Genomic DNA, 22,840 nt, shown 5'->3' with positions numbered 1-22,840 from the left:
AATATTCAATGCGACTGCCTAGATTTTAACCCCTATATATCCTTCTAATGAAGGCATCAGTATTGGGACTTTCTGCATCAATTACTACACGCTCTCTTTTTACGTTGATTTTACAGAACGTTTCTCAGCATCATGACTTTAACAAAATGTGCGCTGTACGAGTATACTCCAACCACAGCACTTGCCATTGTTGCTGTGATTTCTTTCTCAAGCATAGCCTCCGTTCTGTGATTTCGTCTTATCCAGGTCAAGACCTGGTATGGCGTCTTCTTCGTCCTTGGAGCTATTTGTAGGTGGCCCCTTGCACCTTCGCTGCCAAAACTCTAATTCAAAATTCGCGTCTAGTTCAGCTAGTAGGATATACGGCTCGTTTATTTTCTAACTGGATGTCTGTAACCGAGCGGCATACGGCATCTAATCGGTTTTTTTATTACTAGGGCCGACCTTGATTATGTTTTCCGTCAACATGACGCAGATAAAACTCGCTCAAGCTTTAGGCTTTGAGGAACATTGCTTTATCAAAATACGGGGGAAGATCCCTCTCAGCCTAGCCGTAACATCATTCTGGGCCTACTCCAGGCTATTGGGGGCATCATGACTGTCGCATCTACATCGATTGCCACAATCGCTACCGGAACCAAGATAACAATTGCCATTTATGTATGCCAGGCTATATTCTGGGGATTTATCTTCACGGGCAATATTGTCATGATAATGCCGCTATCCAACAGAGGCCTGCAACGGTTTGTTGTCTAATTGGAAAATGTGGAATCAACTTTTCGGTCTCTCAACTAGCATCATTGCCTTCGGGCGCAACGTGATGCGCCTGACTATGGCTGGCGGAATTGTCTTCCTTGTGGAAAATGAATGGCCATCTTATGCATTCGATGGATACCAAATGATAGTTGTCCTGACCGCATGGGTGATTTGGTATCTACCGGAAAAGCTTGAAAGTATTCCTGATAGACGAAGCTACAGGAGCTTCGAAAGGCTCTGGACTAGATAGATCTAGTCCTGTATGAGTAACGGAGGGCCAGTCGGATACGCACATGGAACATGTTCATTATAGAAGCCCAGCTGCCTTCTTCGAGAGATTTCCGACTCGATCAGCCATTCTAGTTATCATAAATATCGCTTAGCACCGATCTACCGACCTTCTATCACCCTACCCCTTTAATATACGTCTCCCCGGAGTAGATCTGTACATATGATTGCGATGAGGCCATCCTTTCAAACCACACGATGCCCAACGTTGCCTAATCAAATATTTGCCTGAAGTAAGACCGCCCTCTTTTCTGAATCGCATTGCAGACCTTTTTATCTGTATATAGAACTATAAGCATCCATGGTATCACTGGATTCGTCATATCCGATGTCCCATGAGACCCTATATAGGTAAGAAATGGCTCTTTTATCATTCTCTTCTATACCCACAGTGTATACGCCAAGCCAATTAATCTCTATTTATTTAAGGTAGATATCGATCTGGTGGTATAAGATCTTAGTGCTGGGCTAAAACAAATTTAATATAGGCGGTACAAACCATTAGAGCGGTACCACACACTCTTCGTCTCCCAGACACCATTGAGATTAAATTCTGCCAGTCAAAAATCTATTCAGGTAGGCGGGAGAGTTAGTACGGGGTATTATGTAAGGTCTAAACCTAATTAGGAATATTGCCCTATGTGACGATGACTCCTAAACCTATTATTAAAATGATTGTGGTAAAATCTCAAGAGTGAAACATACTATGTCCTGTTTGGAAGGAAACTATCGATCATTCGAGTTGGATACGAAAATCTGACTATTCTCCGTAATCCAACTACCAATAAAACATCTGCATCACATTCCTGACCCTGGTTTCCAGAACCCTTAAGTGGAGAGAACACGGTAATGTTTTCGATATCATCTACTTAGCAGATGAACGAAAGATACATCGCAAGTTCAATATACCAGTAGTCCTATATGCTGGGAAGTTGAAATTGAAGACATTGAAAGATTCAGGAAAGACAATCGGGAATCAAATCTCTACTAAATACATCGAATAGAGCTTCATATAATCGCCAAGTCCAAAGACTATTTACAGCAACGATTACATCCATTGAGTGTCAATCCTATGACTACAGCATTTCCCAATCAAAGAATACAAGGCAAGGGTTTCCACCCGGCAGATATCGAGAGTCGGCACGGGAAAGGGTACGAACTATTCGTAAATTCTAGCTAGATTGTCCACGTGGGAAAGTGGAGTCGGTCCTAAGCGAGGACCCTATGTGTCAAACAGTGGGTCCCAATCCACAGAATGTCGAGAGATCAAACTGTAACTAAAGCTGATGCGTGCATAGTTTAGTTTGCAATATTCAGGGGTAATCGACCTGAGCTACACAGAACTTCACTAAGGACTGCCCTTGTGCCACGAAAGTATTGGATCGCATGGTTACGATGTAACTGTTGTACGGATAGTATAAATGAGCTCTAAGACTGGACTATGCGAAATGCCACAAACTTACTGATTTAAGCCTTGTACTACTCTACGATCTAATGGTACGCAAACCCTGTGGGACAAGGAACGACTGTGCGTAAGTGCAAAGTGGAGATCCTCTCGTTCTCAACAGTTTTCAGTGGTGCTCCTATGTCGGTTTGAATCCCGAACCACGAGTCATTTTTTTTCTCTTCTTTCGGTTAGGCAGCGTGTAAAGGTCCACTTTGTACGGAGTACACCAAACTCTATCCAGTGGGCTTGATATATAGGCCATATTAGTGGTGTGGTTCGAAATCTGAAACATCGATCAAAACTCGCTTAGTACACCAAGCCAGCGGCTTCCCTTCCCAAATCCCATCAGCCGTTCGCCATATACGTCACAAGGCGTCTAACTTTCGGTCAAACTTCCTATTCAAGTTATTGCAGTCTCACTGACGCTGGGGATAGTTCGTGTCACTTAGACGTCAAATATATGAGGGTTACATTCTTCGAGATGGAAGGTCGTTCCAGATCCAGGCTCAATTGCCACTAGACTGTAATTGTATCCGAGGTTGAGGTAGTAGAATATACTATTCTCGGGGACGCTGTATGATATATAAGTAATTGGTATCTAGGGTATCTAGAATTATCTTATATGAACCGCTTCTCCAATTTTCTCTTCCCAGCTTTATAACATATATGCTGCGCCTATGTGATAAGTTAACCTACAGAAGAATGGCAGGGCTGTGAGGTGATTGCACGCAAACCCTTCTACTTTGTGATTGCTCCGAGAACTCCAATATGACAGTAAGCCGACTCGCTTCACCATAGTATGGCAAATGACTAGCAACTTACACATAGTGACTTAGGCCGGGTACCGAAGCAATGATTGCACCACCAGTCAAGCCCGAGAATGGCGAGGGCAACAGTGTCTAGTTGCAATCAAGAGATTCGCATCCTTTGGTGTGGGTAGCACAGCGGTTACAAGCAAGGCCACGAACGTGTCAAGAGACAAAACCAGCCCTAGGCCTAGGTCTAGCACGCCATTGAATGACTGTTCGCCTTGGGAAATCAGTCAAGTCCCACGAACTCCTTGTTCTATTATGGATTCCCGTTCGTCCCAAACTTAAACCTAGTCGCGCAATTTATACAGTGAATATACTAATAAATCGCACAGCAACTATTCCCGGTTGGTATCCTATCGACGACAATTCTAGCAGTTCAAGCAACGCTAGGTCAAGTGAGAACCCTTTCCTCAAGGCTATCCTCAACCCAATCCCAGCGACAAATGCTCTTTCCAATAAACGAGGATATAAACAATTGTCAAAGAATGGCGGATACCCCAAGTATAACTACTTGAAGAACAACAGGGATAATTCGAAGTCTCCCGCAACTGTGCCTGTACCTGCCAAAGAGCTGATGTCTAAAATGGGAAAGCCTCTGCCAGTGCTCCCAACGGAGGCGACAAACTCATCGACTATGGCGTCTCCACAAAAGTCTCCTACATCGAGCAACTGTTGTTATCTCACACCACAACAAGGATCCAAGCAACTCGTATACCTTTGTAGACGTCAGCTATCGTCATCCACAGGAAGCTCCCTTCGCAGGGAACCTTCACCAGGAAGAGCTCCTTCGAATGCACCTGCTGCGGAACAAGAGCGACGGAGTAAAATCGAATACCATGTTAACGTGCAACAAGTTGCACCTACTATGCTTCATCTTGGAGTGATCTCAGCCAACGCTCACTTGACCCTGCCAGCTCCGGAATTAAAAGAACTTCAAACCCATGCGAAGCGCCAGGCCGAGCAGCTGAAAGTCCTAAGCAAACATGAAGTCGCAACACTTTCACAGGTATGCTCTTCCAGACCATCCAAATCATTTCTTCTGAATGAGGATTAGTCTGACAAATAAAAGGAGCTAGTTACGATGGAGGAGTACTGCAAATATCTCCAAGACAGATGCACCTCCCTTAAATCAGATCGCCGCATTCTCCAAGAGCAGAAAATCCGAGATCTCACATCTGCAACTTGGATTGGTCCGAAATGGAAAGGTAGAATGCTGGAACGCGAGCAGGAATTAATGGATATTGATCTTTCCATTGACAGATGGACTGGGATGTTGGAGCATGCGGTGGAAAATCGAGTCACCATACGCCATAGACTGTTGGAACATATTGCTGCGATACTAGCCGTCGAGTCGCCAACTGTATTGCCTTCGCAATACCTACAATTTAATACGAATACCATCCCGGGTTCCGCAGAAATGTCCCAGCAGAGGATTCAATCTATCCCGATTTTTGCCGACTCAGGTATTTTTACAGCAGCAGGCTATGGCAGTGGGTACAGAATATAATAAAACTCGACATTTGGAAAAGTGCACTCGCGGCTGAGAACGGAGGTTCAATGTGTAAAGAATATGTACCAGAGAAGACTGTATAGAACAGGTAATATAGAACAAAAGCCGTTGCACACAGTACCCGGCCCATATTACTCGCTGCACAAAGGAGATATATTATATTTTCTATATGGCAAATGCATATCATAAATGCCTCATGAGTTGTACTACTATGGTGTATGAAGGGTGTGTGAAGAACTTGGTCTGTTCTCCTTTATACTCGTAGCTCATCCTGTCAATCTATTTTTTAACTTGTGTGACAAGTTTATTGTCTCTGCGTTGTACTATTTACTCTTCCTTTACACTATAGCTTCTGTATCTATATTTATTCTGCAGGTGCATGTAATAATCTATTGACCGCGCAGAAGCTACACACCGAAAGGCTAGTAGTTGGGTGGGTAACCACCAGCGAATCCCTCCTGCTGTATTTTTTTTTTTTTTTTAATTGATTAATTATTGGTTAGTAGCCAATAAAAGATCCCCGCTAGTGACCTGTTATCAGCCTAAGCCTCACTTTCAGCTCAGCTGACACCTGCATCTAGGGTTACAACTTACCGCGCCCTAGCATATACAATTTGTCAGCAGGATTGAAAGTGAACGAGGATGTTAACCATGGTCAAAGCCAGTCAGCAAGGATATATGTATATAAGCCCCAGAGTATCTATCTGTCCTACTCATTAGTTCAAGTTTTTTTGATACCAAAGTCAAGTACCACGGAAAATGATCAAAGCAGTCTTCTTTGACTTCATGGGCACGTGCCTAGATTGGCACAGCGGAACCATCAAAGCATTGCCACAATCCATTTCAGAAAGTGAAAGATCGGATATCGCTCTGAAATGGCGTCACGACTACTTCGACGCTAACGCCGCACGTATCGCTGCCGGCGAGCCTGTGGAGGATATCGAAATCACCCTTGCAAGGACTCTTGATGCTTTATTAGAGAATTATGCAGCACACAAACATCTTTTCGATCGAGAGGCCAAGGAACAATGTATAGCTGCTTGGCACTCAATGCCGGCATGGCCGGATGTCGCCCCAGCCATTGAGCAGCTAAAAGCAGAAGGCTATGAAATATTTGTCCATGCGAATGGAACCACAAGATTGCAACTCGATCTCTGCAAATCATCGGGTCTATCCTTCCACATGCTATTCTCTAGTCAGCTGCTTGGTGTGTACAAGCCTGCGCCAGAGAGCTACCGTGAGGTATTGCGATTGGTGGATGTGAAACCGGAGGAAACCGTGCTTGTTGCCGCGCATGCCTATGATGTTCGTGGAGCGAAGGAAGCGGGGATGAAAACGGTATATATCCACAGGTGGACTGACGATATCCATGAAGATATGGAGATTATCAAAGGAGAGAATGACTTCTTTCTCGAGGATATGACAAACCTTGCCGGGGTTATTCAGCAGCTTTGAGTTTCGCTTAATATGACTAGACTATCAACGAATATAAGACAACCACTATTTCAACGCTCGCATCTTGAGCTATTCGCTGGTTCCTGCTGGTTGCAGTGGATTACAAGGAGAAAATCAAAAGCCCGAAGATTTGATACTGTCAAGCACTAGACTAGTAATGTGTTGTCATAGCTGACAGCCAATGTCATAGAACCTTCATTAGTAGCCCATAATTTTGTTTACTTCCTCCGCCAGTTTCGCAGACTTCTCGTTCTTAATACTGGGTTTGATAGGACTGAGTCCCATTGCCTCCCTACCGGCCTGCGACTGGACGTCACCGACTTGTGCTCTATCAGAGAACTGGGACTCGCCAACGCCACCTGGGAAGTCTGGTGGAGGGGTTCCCTTCAGAAAGGCATCACGTTGCTGTGCAACGTATTGCTAAGCTATGTCAATAAATGCTTCTGTGTAGCTGCTGGCGTAGCGAATTATCTCACCGCGTTGTTAAGGGTCAGTGGAACGGATGGAATGTAAAACACACAGGCATCCGTGTCTCCTGTGTTTTCACCCTCCGTGCCGTGTATGGTGTCGGCACTCCAGAACACTATAACAATTAGCTTCGTGGAATAGACCTTGTCATGGGAGACGTACCAGTATCACCAGGATCAACGGTCGGATACGGTATCATGGTTTCGTGGAGCATTAGGTGGGGATGGTGGTCTAGAGTATGCTCTTGGGCAGTTCCTGGATTTGCTCCATGCAGATAGACATTGCCTTCATCATCATCCAGGGAGAACTTCCAACCATCTAAAGAACTCTTTCGAGTGGGCTTGAAAAAAGGTCGAAGCATCCAATATGCAGTGGAGGGCTGCAAGATGGGATGAACCACAAGAGTGCCTGTTATGATGAGGTGTCAGAGCGGAGCGATGTTCTATTGATGAGCAACGAACCTTGCTGTGGACCATGCCGAGATAGCCCGAGCCAACTCTGGAAGGCTCTAAAGACTGAGCACCCCCCTGGCGCTTCGTACATGTTCATATTCGCATCGAGGCGGCCAGTTAGATCCCAGGGATCGTATTCCTGCCACTGCCGGGCTGTTAGTGCTGTACTCAGTGGCGGAATTGCAGAAGATATCTTACCTTTCCTTGGAAGATCTTGCGATACACATGGTTGTAGGCGCGATCCTCCCATCTTTCAACTCCTCCACCGTCGACGTGCGGGGGAAGCGCAAATTTCTTATCCCCAGGTGGGCGGATCTGGACACGGTCACAATAGGTGAGCGGCACCGAGAGATCAACTACCTCCGTCAGCTGGCTGTAATATATTTACGAAGTGGGGTCAGCATTACTCTTTTGACCGGCATCTGCGGAGTAGAGCTGATTCATCCATGATTGTGTTGACAACATATTGGGGTGCGACCTTGCTTTTACTTGGGATGGACTCCAATACGATTCGTAAATGATCTGGTCCAAGTTAGTCGAAGCACCAGTACTACCTATATAAGACTGTATCCTTCCTTACCTTCTTGTCTGCATCAGAAGGGAAGCCCGGGAATTGGTGTGCAGCAAAGTATCGGCGGACATCAGACAGAAGTCCTTCAGCTTCATCTTTCGGCACCACCCCTCTGACGACAGCGACACCGGTTCGTCGGATTGCTGCAACAGTCTCCGGAGATACGCTGCCTGTGCGGATGTCGGAATAGTTCAGCTGGGGAATAATCTGCTACTTTTAGCATGTGACCAGTTGCCAGGTAGTTAGTAAGGTACCATAAACATACAGACTCTCTCTTAGAGGCAACTTCTGTGGTGCGCACTTTCAGAACCTCAACTAGTTCATCCCACGACTTTTGAATCTGCTCTTCGAACCCGGTAGTCAGGTTCCGCTTCAGCTCTCGGAAACGTTCAGGTAGAGGCGGGATTTTTCTGCCAGAGAATGTTGAGAAGACCGAGGAAATATCGCCCTCCTTCTTGTCCTTTCGAGTGAGCGGTGCCGCGTCAGTTGCTAGGAGCCGTTTGGCTGTGCCCGAGCACCTTCCAGCTCGAAAGGTAGGACACTGGAAACACTTGGATGAGACAGCCCTGTTCATGATGAGTTTTGGTTTATCGCTTGAATTACTTTGGACGGAATCGTGCACTTCTATCCAGGTTTATATACTCTACCACTGCAGATTGGCTCCTATCCGTATTTGGTAATATGCCGACGGTAAGTTTAGTAGGATGCATCCGGTGAGCCCAGAGGAGCAGGCTACCGTGAAAGTAATAACTCACATTCAATATTCAAGCAGAATAACAGCAAGGGTCTTCCCTATACCGACTACTTCATTCTACAGTACAGTACACGGGAGTCGTGGCGGGAAGTATCCGGATTGGGAAATCGGACCGCCCCTATATTAACTACTGTAATGCGGAGTATAGTTGGTTCTCATTATCTTAAGCTTTGACATGATACCCGCTATGTCATTGTGCCAAGCAGTATCAAGTAATTGATAAATTAATCATAAATAATTAATTAAATATATGTACTCATATCAAGCGACTTGATATTTGTCACGCGTTGTGTCTATTGCCCACCTATTCTCCCTACACTGAAGAATACGACCTACCCGCAATACTTCCCTATATTGGCTGTGATTTGTTTTGTGTAGTAGGAAAATATTGTATCCACCCACTCCTTTTGTATACGGAAACGAAAATTGAGTTAGATAAATGATATCCTATGAACCCTTAGGGAGGGCGGCATACTTCCTGGTTCTGCGCATATGGAACGTCTACTCTAGTTCCGGATGATCAAAGCGCTAATACTCAATAAATTATTGTATTCACGCCATATTGTGTGAGTGTATATATCGGAGATATCAAACCGGGTGGAACCAAGCCCTGTCATGTAGTGCAAAACGCTGCTCCCAGTGAATATCTTATGGCTGATACGGCTTTGTCATTCTGTTGTTCATATTAACTCTACCATTATAAAACCGGAATATCAAGAATTCTCAGGCGTCCCTCCAACAACCGCGACATCCGTATCAAAGTAGTCCAAAATGTCCAAATCCGATAATGGATTGGAGAAATGTGCATCGGGAGAGTAAGGTGAAGGCTGAGAATGCATGAGACAGTATGTACTCTGCACAGTGGGTTCTACTTCTTCGGATTAAGCAAAATCTTCAATTTCTCTGCTGTGACGAGACAACTTACCCGGCGCCCATCTCCAAGAAGCGCTTCGCAGATGTGGTGGTTCTTGATTTTCGTTAGCATTTTTGCCACCTTCCTCCTTACTCTCCTGTTCGTAGACAAGACGTTCTGCCAAGTCTGCCATACAGGACGCAGAGGAGTACACTCCTCCCAGCGACCGTAATATAGCACAGTTGTCGAGGACCTGTTTCCTGGCCCGCTCTTTGAAGAGTAGTGTCTTGCTTCTTAGCATGGTATTCCATGACACACGCAGTGATAGGCCTACCGCATACGGAATAACTGGGAGTAATGGTAACTGGCCGTAAAACTCCTCGCCCACGATGTACGTAATTCTGGATGCTGCGAGGGCCTGTCGTGGATGAGCCTCGGATGAGCAGCTGCAGGCGCTAGTCGAAGTACTTGAAGGACAGGCTACAATGGCGACGGCATGATATAAGACCTCAATTGTTGCTGTTGCTATCTTTAGACCCCAACGCCGACATAGATCTCATTCAGGGGCGGCATACCTATCAGGGGCACTGGAATACTAGATGTATCAACCTGCCCCAACAAATGCTCAAATGACGGAAACGAGCCTTCCCAGCCACCATAGTCTGCCGTTCGGGAAAGGTCAACCGCACGCTCCAGAAGCAGGATGGTGCGCAGGAAAAGCTGAAAACAAGGCTCTTGTTCAGCTACCCAGGAGGTTAGGCGATTGCCAAAATCACGTCGATGGAATTGTGCTGGGTACCGTGAGCATGCCGTGTGGATGGTATCGATGGCAAAGAGACAACATAGCGCTCTAGTGGAAGCCTGCTTCTTTTCTGGTGTTGTGTGACCGTAATAATGGAGACCGGCGGCATGCGCATGAGAGATGGCGTGAGATAGAAGGTCTGTTGATTCCTGTCGGTTTCCGGAGAACAGTTTAAAGAGTGACAGGAGTGACAAAGATTGAATTAAAATTAGTTTATCCTGCACGAGGCTCAGCGTGTTCGAGGACTTGATTGCGTTTGAAATCATTAAAGAGAAATCAGCTGGGTAGGCGGCGACGTGTCGAAAATACTGCCCAGAACTGGGATGCACACTAGCCGCAATACAGATTGACAGGGACAGGAGTATTTTGTCTGCGGATTTGGCTGGCTTAGATCGATAATTGTCGTAGTCAAGCACTGGAAAAATGGGGTGGATAGTCTCCATATATATGCGGAGAATGGCCTCCATATCATCGGGAGCTGGCAGTAAATGGAAACATTGGCCGTAAGGTGTCAGATAGTTCGTGTAAGAGAAATTGTTTGATCTCAGGGTTGTGGCTGCGGGATAGGAGTCGCCGCTCGTCGTCGGCAGCCATGCCCTAAGAGTGTATTGCTTGGTGACTTCTGAGCTGGAGGCTGGACTTACCATATTCGTAAACAAACCTTTAGTGTCCCAGTCGCCGACAGGATAAAACGCATCAGCGAAGGAAGCCTCCGGAAATTGCCCTTGTATATCAGGCAGCGTCGTATTCTCAGAACCAATGAATATCGATCGCTCTTGCCCTGTCTTTAAACACAATCTATGAGCTGCCGCAGTATCTTGGGAAGTTCGCAGCCCAGGTAGCTGCGGAGGCTTTCTAGATTCATGGATGCAGCACTCCTTGCACTGGCGACTGGATTGACGACCCCTCATACCAACCAAAGTAAAGTGCCTGCTTCTACCTTCCATACTCAAAGTATAGTTCCCGACGGCAGTCCGCTGGCTGGTTGAAGAAAAGCATGGAGGACAAGGGTTATTGTCTTGACCATTTGCTGCGAGGGCCTGTGCTCTTCGCGGACTTTCCTAAGCGGGAAATTGGCCCGCCGTAGCCCTAATATCCCTTGACTTGTTACACACTCTGCGTCGCCGCATGGACAAGGACCGATCTGTCGCCCAGTGTAGCATGTCGTGTCATCTGTCAGATACTTGGCCCTAGCTTCTAAGGGAGAATCATGTGGTAGAATGGTTTGGATATTAGATGTTTATCTATATGGTTTCAGGATTGTCATACTACATAAACACGCATACCAAATCACTGCCTAACAAAAAGTCTTCTAGAAAAAGATCTACCGTTCAGGCCTTTCCCTCAGCAACTATTTCCATGTGGGCAGCGTCGGCCTTATCCTGCGCGTTCATGATATCGAGCTCACACTCAATATAACGGGTTCGACGGTTCGCGGATGTAGCGTCAGGGTTCCTGATGATCAAGAGTCCTTTATTCTCAATAAAGAAACGGTCGATATCCTCCAACGGGCGATTGGGGGTCTCAGGATAGAAGAAGTAAATAAGCGGGATGGAAGAAAAGTTGAAAACCGTCCAGATGATGTAGAACTTCCAGCCCAATGTCTTGATGCCAATGGGTGTGATCTCAACTACCATAAAATTGAACGCCCAGTTCGTGGCAGTCGCAATCGAGACTCCCTTTGTTCGCATACTCAGCGAATTCAACTCTACAGGGAGTAACCATGGGATTCCCTGGAAGCCACAACCAAAGGAAAGATAGTAAAAGAAGAAAGCAACGGAAGCGGAGGCCACCTTTTGCTTGGGGCCGTATTCCTCCATCTCGTTGAAGCGAATCAATACCGTAATAAGGAGATAACATATACCTTGACCCAGAGAGCATATCATCAATATCTGGCGGCGACCAAATCGCTCAATATTAGGGATAGCGAAGATACCAGAGAGAAGATAAGAAATCGATTTACACGCGGTGAGAAGACGTGCAAGACGATTTGACAGGCCAACGGACTCTATTAAGAGAGTGGTCAGATAGTAGGAGGTGACATTGATTTCCGCCAACTGTTGCATGGTTTGAGAACCTGCTCCTAAAAGCAGTCGTCAGATAGCTCCAGTGCCTCTTTGGTGTCCCGTTTGGCCACGCAGGAGTTGACTCCAGGGAATACAGTTCTCTCGTTCATATTGGACGGTAGCAGTAATTGTGGTGTGCTGAGTGAGGGACTCAGGAAGCCAGGAAACTGTTCCAAAAATGTTTATATAAAGACAAATTGGAATGCAAGAGGGAATCGCCAGGTAACTAGTCCACTAAGGAAAGAGAAGGAAAAGGTCATCCAAGTGGACAGAGAGTAACCGGCGATGCACATAATCAGCTCGATCGCCACCAGTTTCCCCCTCCATTTTGCTTGAGATGTTTCACCCTGCCAAATGGGTGCCGTAGCTGTATTGATACCGTTGCCTATCCAGCAACAATACGGCCAACGATCATTTGTGGGACACCGTAGGCGGCAATCTGGAGTATGGCGCCAGTGGACATGATGATGGTTCCCCATAGAATAGATTTCTTTTGACCAAGTTTCTCCCCCAATATCATTGAGGCAATGGCACCGAAAAAGCAACCAACATCGTACACCGCAGTCACAGTTGAGATTATCGAAGTTTTTCTGTCGAGATGTAAAACATCAAGGAAATCATCAGTAACAATGACACCGCCTAATATAAATCAGTTTAACATGTTCCCGGAAGTACGCTGATCAGTCCACACCGAAGACAACCTGGTCATATCCAAAGAGGGTCATATCTGTGGCACATGCAATGGTGATCCAAAAAATGAGCCAGCCTCCTTTGAGGCCAAAATATGGCTTCCTGGTCGAGCTTGGGTCAGGCATCGTCAAAACTAGATTTCCTTGGCCCTGTGGAAAAGATAAGAATGAACTGATAGGGGTCGCAGAGAGTAGGCGGTGGAGGAGGAATACTGGTGGAGATAAACTAGCATTACTAGCAAGGGGAAGGGAAAGAGAGTTGTTATATATTACCAACATCGGCTACCCCACCCCTTCATCTGGAGCAGGCTTCTTAGAGCTCTAGGGCCCTCCGCAATCAATCTATTCCCTGTAATCACACCATTATCCCCAAAGAGTATCTATTATATGAGGTATCCTCTTGAGAGTCTTTACGTTGACCAGGTCGACAGGGTAGAGCGGATAGGTTTCTGTATAAGGTTAGTTTGAAGGCGGGAAGCCTAACTGGGTATGACTCGATGCGTATCTGAAAATGAAGAAAAAGTAGGACACCTGTCAAATCGGCGATATTTGGTATTACCTAGTAATCTAGGCCTAAACCAAAAGGGGTAGAATTGATGGGCAATTAGGTCTGATTCTTCCTATCTAACTGCCTGCTACCCGTATTCGTGATAGCTGTATTCTACGGCTGACAACATCTATAACTTGCCCTAAGTAAGCACAGTCATACTAATGCTATTGTATGTTTATATTATATGATTTAAGGTCATTCACAGATTGACGAATCAGCCGTCCCTGGTATAACTGACCTGAGGTTTTATATGCCGGCTGAAGTTGCAAATGCTGTAAGGATGTTTGCTACTGGGAAAAGCATGATTCTGTGTACAGAGACATCATGGATGGTATTGGGGATATGAAGATATAAGTTGCTGTATAAACTTTTGTGAGGTTGGGGTTTCAAGGAAGTAATGGCCAATGAACCGATAACAAACACTAGATTGGTTCTTCCAACACTCAAATAGCCCAACAAGAAAGGCCTTTCCATACCATCACTGAGGCTAGAAAAGTAGATCTACCCATACTGTAACAAAAGCAAAACAACAACCAATCCACCATGCCCCATCCTTCATCATCCACTAATAAAAACCCCAACCCTCACTCAAGCACAACCCCCCAATCCCCCTCCGCCCAAACAATCTTCAACTTCCAATATGCAATCTTCCACAACCCATCCCCCTGATCCTTCACAACATCCATCTCATACAAACTCCCCGCCAAGAAATACTTCGTCCCAGCCTGTATGCCCTCCCCGGGCCGATAATGCTGCGCCAGGGCCGACGCAGTCAATGACCCCTTCTCCTCACCCTCGTGGACATTCACCCGCACATTATTCATATAGTGAATAGTATCCAGCTTCGAGATCTTGTCGTAGCAGTCTTTGTGGATTGACTCGAGACCTTCGAGGAGTCGGCCGTTGAGGTCGAATGTGGCATCTTTCGTGAAGGCTGAGTCGAAGAGGGCTGTGTCGGCGGTGTCGAAGCCGGTGACGCAGCGGTAGAGGGCGTCGGTTATGGCTTCTCGGGTGGTGAGGGATGGGAGGGTTGTTGGGTAAGTCATTTTATTTTGGTGTTTGTGAGTTTAGAGATGTATAGGGTTTGGTTCTGGGTTGGTTCTGGGGTTTTCCTTGTATGTTGTGCGGTGGTGTGTATGAGGTTGAGTATGAGTGGGATGTTATATAGATCAGGGTGGAGTCTATGTATCTCTAGCATCATGGCATGATGCAAGTCGGAATCTTGTTTACTTCCTGTATCTTGGTAGTGGGTGCCTGAGGCTGACTTTGAGTGGATATAAACCTGGCTTTGCGTAAGTCCGACGGGTTAACTCCGTAGTATAGGAATGGATGTGAATAGCAGATCCATGTTGTTGGTGATGGGGCTAGTCTAGGGCTTGGACAGGGGTACGTTTAGTGTACGCTATCGACATGGTTAATGATTGGATGTCTGGTGTTTACAGAACTATATCGAGAGTATTATAGAATCTGTATTCTACTAGTACTACAACATGGTGGAGATGTTAGAGGGAAGGTCATTATCAATATAGGAGATATTAAAGGCAAGATTGCAGAACAATAACCTCATAGCTGGAAGTAACACGACTTGCTCACGTCCAATATTCCAGTCTATCGTTGCCGCCAAGAACATCGCAGTCTGAGCGGAGATAGCGTGCCCTCGGAGATAATGCTAACACCCGGCATAGAGATAGTCAACCGGGTATAGCCCTACGGCATATCCTATAAGATGCCTTAGGTGTCCGGACATTGTGGGGTAGTGGAATCGGATGCTTTCAAGGCCAACAAATGTCAGAATAGTAACGCAGAAAAAGAATCAGGAACTTGAATCTCTCGTCGATCTTATATGAATATCTGATTATGTCGAAAGTGCCGTGCGGAGACTAGTCCTGATTGGGCGATGTCCCCCATCTCCTCCACCAAACAGTCGATGAATCATTGAACGATTGCATCAATTGGAAGACGGGGTGATTATAAATCATGCCGTGGGGAGTCTCCCAGCTCACGATACCTACCACCGATTGGCCATAGAACTGGTAACTCAAGGTGAAATTGAAGTCAATTTGTAATACATGGGGAGGAATTTCTAAGCCTTTCGTTGAATTTCTCGATTCCAGCAATATATTTAAGCTCCTACCTGCCAGCCTTGTTGCACCTCATCATCCACTTAAACATCTACACCTCACCTCCAAGATGACCACCCAGAAAGCCATTGTCGTTACCTCCCCGCAACAGGAGAGCCTGGTAACCGATCGACCCATTCCCGCTCTCCGCGATGATTACATCCTGGTCAAGACGGTCGCCGTCGCCCTGAACCCCACCGACTGGAAGCACATTGCATTCCTTGCCCCGCCCGGCGCGTTAATCGGATGCGACTACGCCGGCATCGTCGAAGAGGTTGGAAAAGCCGTCAAAAAGCCCTTCAAAAAGGGTGATCGCGTGTGTGGATTCACGCACGGAGGAAACGCCGTGCAGCACGAAGACGGAGCTTTTGCCGAGTACATCGTCGCCAAGGGAGATGTTCAGATCCGCATCCCCGATAACCTCAGCTTCCAGGAAGCGGCCACGCTGGGCGTGGGTATCTCGACGGTGGGGCAGGGTCTGTATCAGAGCTTGAAGCTTGCGCTGCCGTCGGAGCCGATTAAGGAACCGGAGCCGATTCTCATTTACGGTGGCTCGACGGCTACCGGTACGCTGGCGATTCAGTTTGCTAAGCTGTCTGGTTATACGGTTTTGACTACTTGTTCACCGCATAACTTCGATCTGGTTAAACGGCTCGGCGCGGATGCGGTCTTTGATTACAAAGATCCTAATTCGGCGGCGGAGATTCGCAAGTACACTAATAACAACCTGAAGTTGGTTTTTGATACAATTTCGCTGGAGGCTAGCTCAAAGTACTGCGAGCAGGCTATTTCCACTGAGGGTGGTGATTATGGTGTTCTCCTCTCTACATCTATCGATCGTGAGAATGTCACTACTCGTTTTACACTCGCCTACACTATTATCGGCGAAGAGTTTAAATTCGGCGATAAGGTCTTCCCTGCCAGTGCGGAGGACAAGGCATTTGCCGAAAAATTCTGGACTATTTCAGAGAAGCTGTTGGCTGATGGCAAGGTCAAGGTCCACCAGCCGAAGGTGAACCCCGGAGGTTTGCAGGGTGTCTTGGAGGGGCTGAAGCTCTTGAAGGAGGACAAGGTCAGCGGGGAAAAGCTGGTGTACAATGTTGCTGAAACGCCCTAGAATCTTCCTTTGCTTGATATCCTTAAGACATAGTTCCATAGGCCGCTTAATGTACGAGACAGTTCACCAACTAGGTGGAATGCAATACTTATACCAATACATCTCCGTATCAGCGTCTTTGAACCTCTGAATCCTGTCAACTACCCCATCGTCTCCACCATCTGCGCCCAGCATAGCAATACTTTATCTAACTGAACATTACCACAATCATTGAAGCCGTTGAGTCCCGGCTGGTAGAGACTCTCATCATCGCCTTTCGGTTGGGATTCTTCATCATCTATCATTATCCTAGTTTGAGCTCCATCGCTGGTCCGCGTCCATCCGTTCTCCCCAGCTTCGAAAGGTAAGAGGAGATAACAGCCGTTTGAAAAGGCACGGGTTGTCCTTGGATGAATAGTATCTATGTATAACCCCGCCGGGATTTCTGGAGTATCGCTACGTGGCTGATATGTCGGCGGTGGGGAAAGAGGATGAAGCCCATGGCCGAGGCCCTTCTCATCATCCGTATAGAAAAGAGGCAGCGGCAGTGATGTTGGATCATTCGTTGGACAGGAGCCAAGATAAGGTTGGTTGGCGAATTCTGCGACGGTTGGTAGTAGAATGCCAGGTGCAATATAGCGAAAGGGGATCTTTTGTGTGGAGAGACCCATGAGAAAGTCGTGCGCAAAAGTGTTTGGTGGTAGATTGATTGAGGCAATTAAATGATCGCTTATTAACTATATTATATATTATGGTCAACCAGTACTTGTCGCTCTTACAAACTGCCCCTCTCATCGCCCATGAGATACCCTGTGGTGCAATAAAGCCACACAAACCGACCGGGGTATAATTCCTCGACCCAGGTCTCGAAGAACGCATCAGGGTCATTGAGGCTACTTATCCAGTAAAATAGGGCAGGTCTATCCATCCAATCACTGGGTCCATCCTTGGGATCGAATAGGGCCAATTTCAAGCACTCAATAAGAGAAGGGTCTAAAGTTTAGTTTCTGCAGTCGTCGGCGATGGCCAAAAATACTCCCCCAGGTGATATGTGATTCTTGGTGATATCCTCTCCATGACAGGCGATTAATCTCATTGTGTAATGCTGCGCACCGCTCATAATCCATACGGCCTAGTTTCCGCACTGGATTGGACGGGGTGATGCGCCGTTCCTCTGACATCTTCGTTCATCTGACGTAGGGATGGATTGATCGAATGTGAGTGACGGGAAGGGGAGGTAGGCAATATATCATCCATAACGTGCCAATTCTTGGCAAAGCTTGCGCTAGCTCTTGTGATGTTACATTACAACTCGTTCACTTTTGTTAGCCATCAAATGGAAACCCGTGTCCCCCGTGCTTGTATACGTGGAGATTCATATCTCACGTAGTCCTGTTCCTACCGGATATAATCGCGACCCGTCCAGGTCTGCAAATTCGCAAAGCAAAATTTAGCGGGCTCAGGGTAGGTATATTGATGGCTCTATATCATAACGTGTTCGACATCGTCGTCAACCGAGTATTCACGTTGAACGATATGATCTCAATCAAAAGTTCCGTCCAATCAACATGGGTACCGAAAATAGTTTAGACTGTCTGAGCTCTAGGGATATCTGAGCTAATCCCTCCTCGGAATAGCTCGTTTGCCGACACGTGACTGGGATGCCTTGAAGGGGACTCCTTCAGAGGCACTCCGTACAGGAGTCATGATTCGTCAAAGAAAAGGAGAAAGTGAAACGTAAGTTTAAATGAGACTGGACCTCAATGCGCAAGTACGGCGCCTGAAAAGAGAGACTGTGTCGTGGCCGTGAAACCCCGCTGTAGAATGTCCCCCTACTATAGGGGCATCAACGTTCAGAAAAGAATCAGGGATGATTTTTGGATCATCATGGATTCTCAGCGTCTTGCCAGCAGCCCTTGAACGATGATTTGCCGGTGGTTTGTGGGTGGATGGACGAAAATGTGGTTCTGCAGCTATTGCGCAATCGACGTGGGCGCCGAGGATGCTCCCTGATTGGCTGAGACAGTGGATGAGGAGCTGTCAAGCGATTTAGGGTGGGCACTAGAGATGTTTGGTAAGTATAAGAAATCGGAAGGGTGTATACGGAGACTCTGGAGGATATCTGGACCAGAAATGATAGTGATGCAAATGGTGTTTGTGTTTGCACATTCAAAAACCGGTTTTCCTATCGCGGTGTGACGCAGCCAATGATACCGATCAATTGCTTCGGCGATTGAAAGACTCCGGCGGGAGTCGCCGAGAAAACAAATGTCACCGTGAAGCTCAGGAATGCCACCACTTCCACTCCCTTACCTCGTCCCTCACCTAAAGGACTGCCCCAGAGTGCTTGATGGCCCCTTCCCCGGCAGAGAATGGAAGACCGGTCCGACCATCACCTCCATCGGGATGATGAGCCTGTCACTTCCGACACGCGCACCGAACCCAGACCTCCGTCGCCGACTGCCACAGGTCATTCCCGCGGCGAAGATCGTGTCGAACGAGACGCTTTAGAACTCCATGAAATTGAGACACAGCCTGACCATGAATTCGGCTCCTCAACAGCATCAATCTCCTCCGGCGAATATCGCATTACTACTCGCCGGACGGCATCCCGCACCAGTCAACGCACGGAGCGAAGTCGAGCGCCACGTAAGGGGCTCTTAGGGAAGGTTCAACGATTCTGGACACGCAACGTGGTATTGACCGTGCCCCAGAAAAGTAACCGCGATCACTTTGGTAAGCTTATTACTTTCTCCATACCTCCACTTTGTACAGACTCGACCTCAATTACAGTCGGGCCACGTTACTAGATCTATCTCTTCCTGCCTTCCTTAACCTTTCCCCCTGTTATTTCCTAATTATAAGGGGAGCGCCTTCTAACGATGCTAGCCCTGGAGCGGACATTCCTCGCCTATATCCGGACATCAGTTATCATAGCGATGCAAGGCGTACTAATCGCCCAGCTCTTTCGCCTTCAACAACAGCCTTCCCCCACTGATCAATTGACATACTATGAAGTGGCCATCCCACTTTCAGTAACGTGCCATTGCATTGCCGTCATTGTGGCAATGATTGGAGCGTGTCGTTTTTGGAAACAACAGAATGCTGTTGCATTGGGAACCGTTTATGCTGGCGGTTGGGAGTTGAACTGTATCGGACTGCTAATTGCATTGGTAAGAGAATTCCTTTAGCCACTAAGTGAACCAGAAAGAGGCGCAACAGTAGCTAATCACACCTAGATAATTTTGGCTCTTTTTGTCTTATCGATTGTGATCATTGTTGAACTTGAATAACACGTAGCAAGAGCTCGAAAAAGTACTAGACTTGTACAGGACGGCTATAGGTTGTCGATCAATAAAATAGCATTTAGAATTCGCGTCAAGCAGAGAGGCAAGACGATTTTCTTGAAAATCTAATGAAATCACGCTTTGACATTTACACCTTATCAAGAAATATATCTCTTGTCATGAATCTCATACATGATTTCTTTTACGATAAAATGCTAGATGTATCTTATTTAACGATGTATTGCAATCTAACCCAAACAGAGACCTAGCACTAACTATGATCGAAGAGAGACATCATACATGACTCACGGTAAAACTCGCAAAATCGCTCCAAATGCATGCAAACGAACAAATGAGGGGATAACAAAAGAAGAAAAGCATCATACGATCCGTTTCATCTCATCACCACGCCAAAACCTCCTTCTGGGCTCCACAAGCGAGACCCGAGCAGATCTCCTCATCTTTGGCGCTGACCTTGGCGTCATTGGGCAACTGCTGCCTCGCGGGCCAGATCTCCCGGCCCTCCTTCTTCTCGCGGTCAAAGTGCTCCGTGACAACCTCACGACAGGTGCTCTGGAAGAACAGGGGAGCCTTCTCATACTTCGGGTGCAGCTCGCCATTGACAAAGACACCCCGGTTGAGATTCTTCTGTGCGTTGTTGCAGAGAACCTTGTCTTCTCCCATGACACGCGCATACATGTCATTGATCAGTCTGAAGTCCTCTTCCTTTGCGTCCTTGTGTCTCCAGATTTCGTAGGCCATGGTCGAGTGGTTGGGACCCTTCGGAAGGAACTTTTGGACCATCATCCAATGTTTCCTACATGCATGAGTCAGAGACGTTGTCAAATTTAAGGTTGTCGATCACGAGGGGGAGTCAAACTTACGTGACAGTCATGGATGAGTTGGGGAAGTAGTAGGTACTCGCGGTGTTCAGACCTTTCTGGATCTGCTCTGGTGTAGATTTGCAATGGTGCTGAATATGTCCGTCTTTGACATCGCTGTCAAACGAGTCCAGATTAAGGAATGCCGGAATATCTGCGTGAGTGGTGGGGCAGTGATAACACTCGTTGAAGTTGTCCGCCAGAATCTTCCAGTTGTAGTCGCCCTCCATCTGGTAGGTATGGTCGAATTCGTATTCCTCAAAGTTGATGCCGTTCTCTTTGTACCGCGCCTGCTTGTCGACGTCCTCGAAGTGCTCCTCCCAAGGAACTTCGGGCACTTCCTTCGCGTCCATATTCACCCAGATGAAGCCGTTGACATCGACCTTGACGTGGATCCGGAAGAGACCGTTCTTCTCCTTATCGAAACCATCCAACTCCTGGTAGCCGGGCGCCTTGGCCAGCTTGCCGTTTAATCCGTAGGACCAGCCGTGGTAGCGACATGCGATGATCTTCTTGTTTCCGCAACCCTCCTCCTCGATGACGGGGTACGCGCGGTGTCGGCAGACGTTGTGGAAGGCGTTGATGTTTCCCTGTCGATCACGGTTGATAACGAAGTCGAATCCCGCGACTTCGTAGCGGAGCCAGTCCCCTGCCTCCTTGAGACGCGAGCTGTGGGTGATGAACAACCATCTCCTCGAGAAGATCGCACGGCGCTCGAGCTCATACATCTCCTGAGCGGTATACCATGATGCCGGCAGAGCACGGACGGGGGTAGGCTTAACCTCCGCACCCTTAGTAGTGGAGGCCTTGCTGCCGAAGTTGAAGTAGTGAAGCATAGAAGCCATGGCTGCTTGTGAAGAGAGAAGGTCACAGTAGAGTGTCCAAGATTTGCTTCTGTTCGCGATCTTGATAGACAGACTTCTCTTGCCGTGGTGACCAGAGAGCCCTTTTTATGTCCATACTGAGACGCCTTCTGACATTACCAGATCGTAATCTGGCCTTATCAAGCTCCACCATTGCTACTATGAATATGACACATGGCTAAACTGGATTTGGAATGGGGAATGAGAGCATTGATAGGACATTTGGGATGGTTATGGACTCAATAACCCCATGGGGTAAGAAGCTCACTTGAAATGGGCATGTTTTAACCAAAATCAGGAGTGGAGATCCATAATTGGGACTTGCGGCACTGGAGCCGAGATGCTCATTGATAGTCGGACCCTTTCCCGCGGCACGCCCGAGAAAGGCTGGCAGGCGTCGGCTTTCCCGACGACTCTTTTATCACCCACATTTCCAGCTTCACTGGGCTATTTTGAGGCGGTCTGACGCTTTCCCCTCCACACTTTTCGTTCCTATCTTCAGGTATCCACTTCTATCTATTCCTTCTGCTGATATGCGCGGACTATGCGATCATTGGTCTGATATGTAACTCTATGTATCAGCTATCATTTGCCACAGCACAATCACCAACAACGGAATTGAAGACATGGAACATGTCATAATGATTCAAAGAACAAACATATCTGGTACCCAACCACAATTCTCTACAAGCTATACAACAGCTGATCCTGCCATGCCAGCGAAGGAACAAGGAAAAAGGTCCTCCTCGCCACAGCATCAATCCTTCCAAGGTCATGTGAGGGAGACGCTGGAATATTTTTCCCAAAACGAACAGTAAAGGTACCAAACGCAGTTATCTCAGCAGTCTGGTGACATCTAGACAACGCAATCAAAACAAGCAACAATCATAGCTTCTAGTCGGGACTAAACCCGACACTAAACCCCTCCCCGTCGGTTCTCCCGTGCAGACAAAAGGGATCCACTTCATTCATCGCCGAAATAGTGGGTCTGTTCCAGCGCCGTGCCTGGATTTCTGCCACTACCCAGATAAGATACTCCTAGTGGTGCATCAAGGATGCACCGAGTAAACTGGTTTGGGCATGCGGAATGAGAAAATACTTTTACCCCTCAATAACTATA

The 22,840-nt window shown here is 47.1% G+C and overlaps 9 protein-coding genes across 9 annotated transcripts; 4 read left to right on the top strand and 5 right to left on the bottom strand.

Moving 5' to 3' along the window:
• The first annotated feature begins 3,856 nt into the window (after positions 1–3,856).
• F9C07_2082654 (Up-regulated during septation-domain-containing protein) lies at positions 3,857–5,097 on the top strand. Its single transcript, XM_041284280.2, has 2 exons — positions 3,857–4,309; positions 4,373–5,097. Exons 1-2 carry the CDS (start codon positions 3,878–3,880, stop codon positions 4,808–4,810), a joined length of 870 nt encoding a protein of 289 aa, XP_041141311.2. The 5' UTR covers positions 3,857–3,877; the 3' UTR covers positions 4,811–5,097.
• Positions 5,098–5,450: 353 nt separating this feature from the next.
• On the top strand, positions 5,451–6,894 carry F9C07_2135953 (putative hydrolase). The gene has a single exon (XM_041284281.2). The coding sequence runs from the start codon at positions 5,573–5,575 to the stop codon at positions 6,266–6,268; it is 696 nt and encodes a 231-aa protein (XP_041141312.1). The 5' UTR covers positions 5,451–5,572; the 3' UTR covers positions 6,269–6,894.
• F9C07_2082651 (uncharacterized protein) lies at positions 5,451–8,778 on the bottom strand. The gene is made up of 8 exons (XM_041288746.2): positions 8,025–8,778; positions 7,769–7,966; positions 7,596–7,710; positions 7,387–7,544; positions 7,198–7,333; positions 6,899–7,144; positions 6,745–6,851; positions 5,451–6,688 (listed from the first exon to the last, which is right to left on the bottom strand). The coding sequence occupies exons 1-8, from the start codon at positions 8,331–8,333 to the stop codon at positions 6,467–6,469; spliced, it is 1,491 nt and encodes a 496-aa protein (XP_041141313.1). The 5' UTR covers positions 8,334–8,778; the 3' UTR covers positions 5,451–6,466.
• Positions 8,779–9,125: 347 nt separating this feature from the next.
• Positions 9,126–11,079, bottom strand: F9C07_2239839 (uncharacterized protein; the record flags this gene model as incomplete). The annotated part of the gene is made up of 3 exons (XM_041284282.2): positions 9,126–9,381; positions 9,439–9,885; positions 9,942–11,079. The coding sequence occupies 3 exons, from the start codon at positions 11,077–11,079 to the stop codon at positions 9,227–9,229; spliced, it is 1,740 nt and encodes a 579-aa protein (XP_041141314.2). The 3' UTR covers positions 9,126–9,226.
• Positions 11,080–11,499: 420 nt separating this feature from the next.
• Positions 11,500–13,049, bottom strand: F9C07_2249315 (sugar and other transporter-domain-containing protein; the record flags this gene model as incomplete). The annotated part of the gene is made up of 5 exons (XM_041284284.2): positions 11,500–12,251; positions 12,318–12,372; positions 12,429–12,601; positions 12,637–12,873; positions 12,926–13,049. 5 exons carry the CDS (start codon positions 13,047–13,049, stop codon positions 11,500–11,502), a joined length of 1,341 nt encoding a protein of 446 aa, XP_041141316.2.
• Positions 13,050–13,778: 729 nt separating this feature from the next.
• F9C07_2278990 (uncharacterized protein) lies at positions 13,779–14,706 on the bottom strand. Its single transcript, XM_071510344.1, has one exon. The coding sequence runs from the start codon at positions 14,517–14,519 to the stop codon at positions 14,058–14,060; it is 462 nt and encodes a 153-aa protein (XP_071365588.1). The 5' UTR covers positions 14,520–14,706; the 3' UTR covers positions 13,779–14,057.
• Positions 14,707–15,663: 957 nt separating this feature from the next.
• F9C07_581 (chaperonin 10-like protein) lies at positions 15,664–16,710 on the top strand (the record flags this gene model as incomplete). Its single annotated transcript, XM_041284276.1, has 1 exon — positions 15,664–16,710. One exon carries the CDS (start codon positions 15,664–15,666, stop codon positions 16,708–16,710), a length of 1,047 nt encoding a protein of 348 aa, XP_041141317.1.
• Positions 16,711–18,211: 1,501 nt separating this feature from the next.
• Positions 18,212–20,129, top strand: F9C07_1033536 (uncharacterized protein). The gene is made up of 3 exons (XM_041288734.2): positions 18,212–19,425; positions 19,579–19,862; positions 19,929–20,129. The coding sequence occupies exons 1-3, from the start codon at positions 19,062–19,064 to the stop codon at positions 19,980–19,982; spliced, it is 702 nt and encodes a 233-aa protein (XP_041141318.1). The 5' UTR covers positions 18,212–19,061; the 3' UTR covers positions 19,983–20,129.
• A 249-nt stretch (positions 20,130–20,378) lies between these two features.
• On the bottom strand, positions 20,379–21,702 carry F9C07_579 (putative Rieske 2Fe-2S family protein; the record flags this gene model as incomplete). Its single annotated transcript, XM_041288747.2, has 2 exons — positions 20,379–20,793; positions 20,861–21,702. 2 exons carry the CDS (start codon positions 21,700–21,702, stop codon positions 20,379–20,381), a joined length of 1,257 nt encoding a protein of 418 aa, XP_041141319.2.
• Between the last annotated feature and the right edge of the window lie 1,138 nt (positions 21,703–22,840).

This window comes from Aspergillus flavus, chromosome 1 (genome assembly GCF_009017415.1).
Source record: "Aspergillus flavus chromosome 1, complete sequence".
In the NCBI taxonomy this organism is placed as follows: domain Eukaryota; kingdom Fungi; phylum Ascomycota; class Eurotiomycetes; order Eurotiales; family Aspergillaceae; genus Aspergillus; species Aspergillus flavus.
This window is presented reverse-complemented; position numbering and strand designations above follow the sequence as displayed.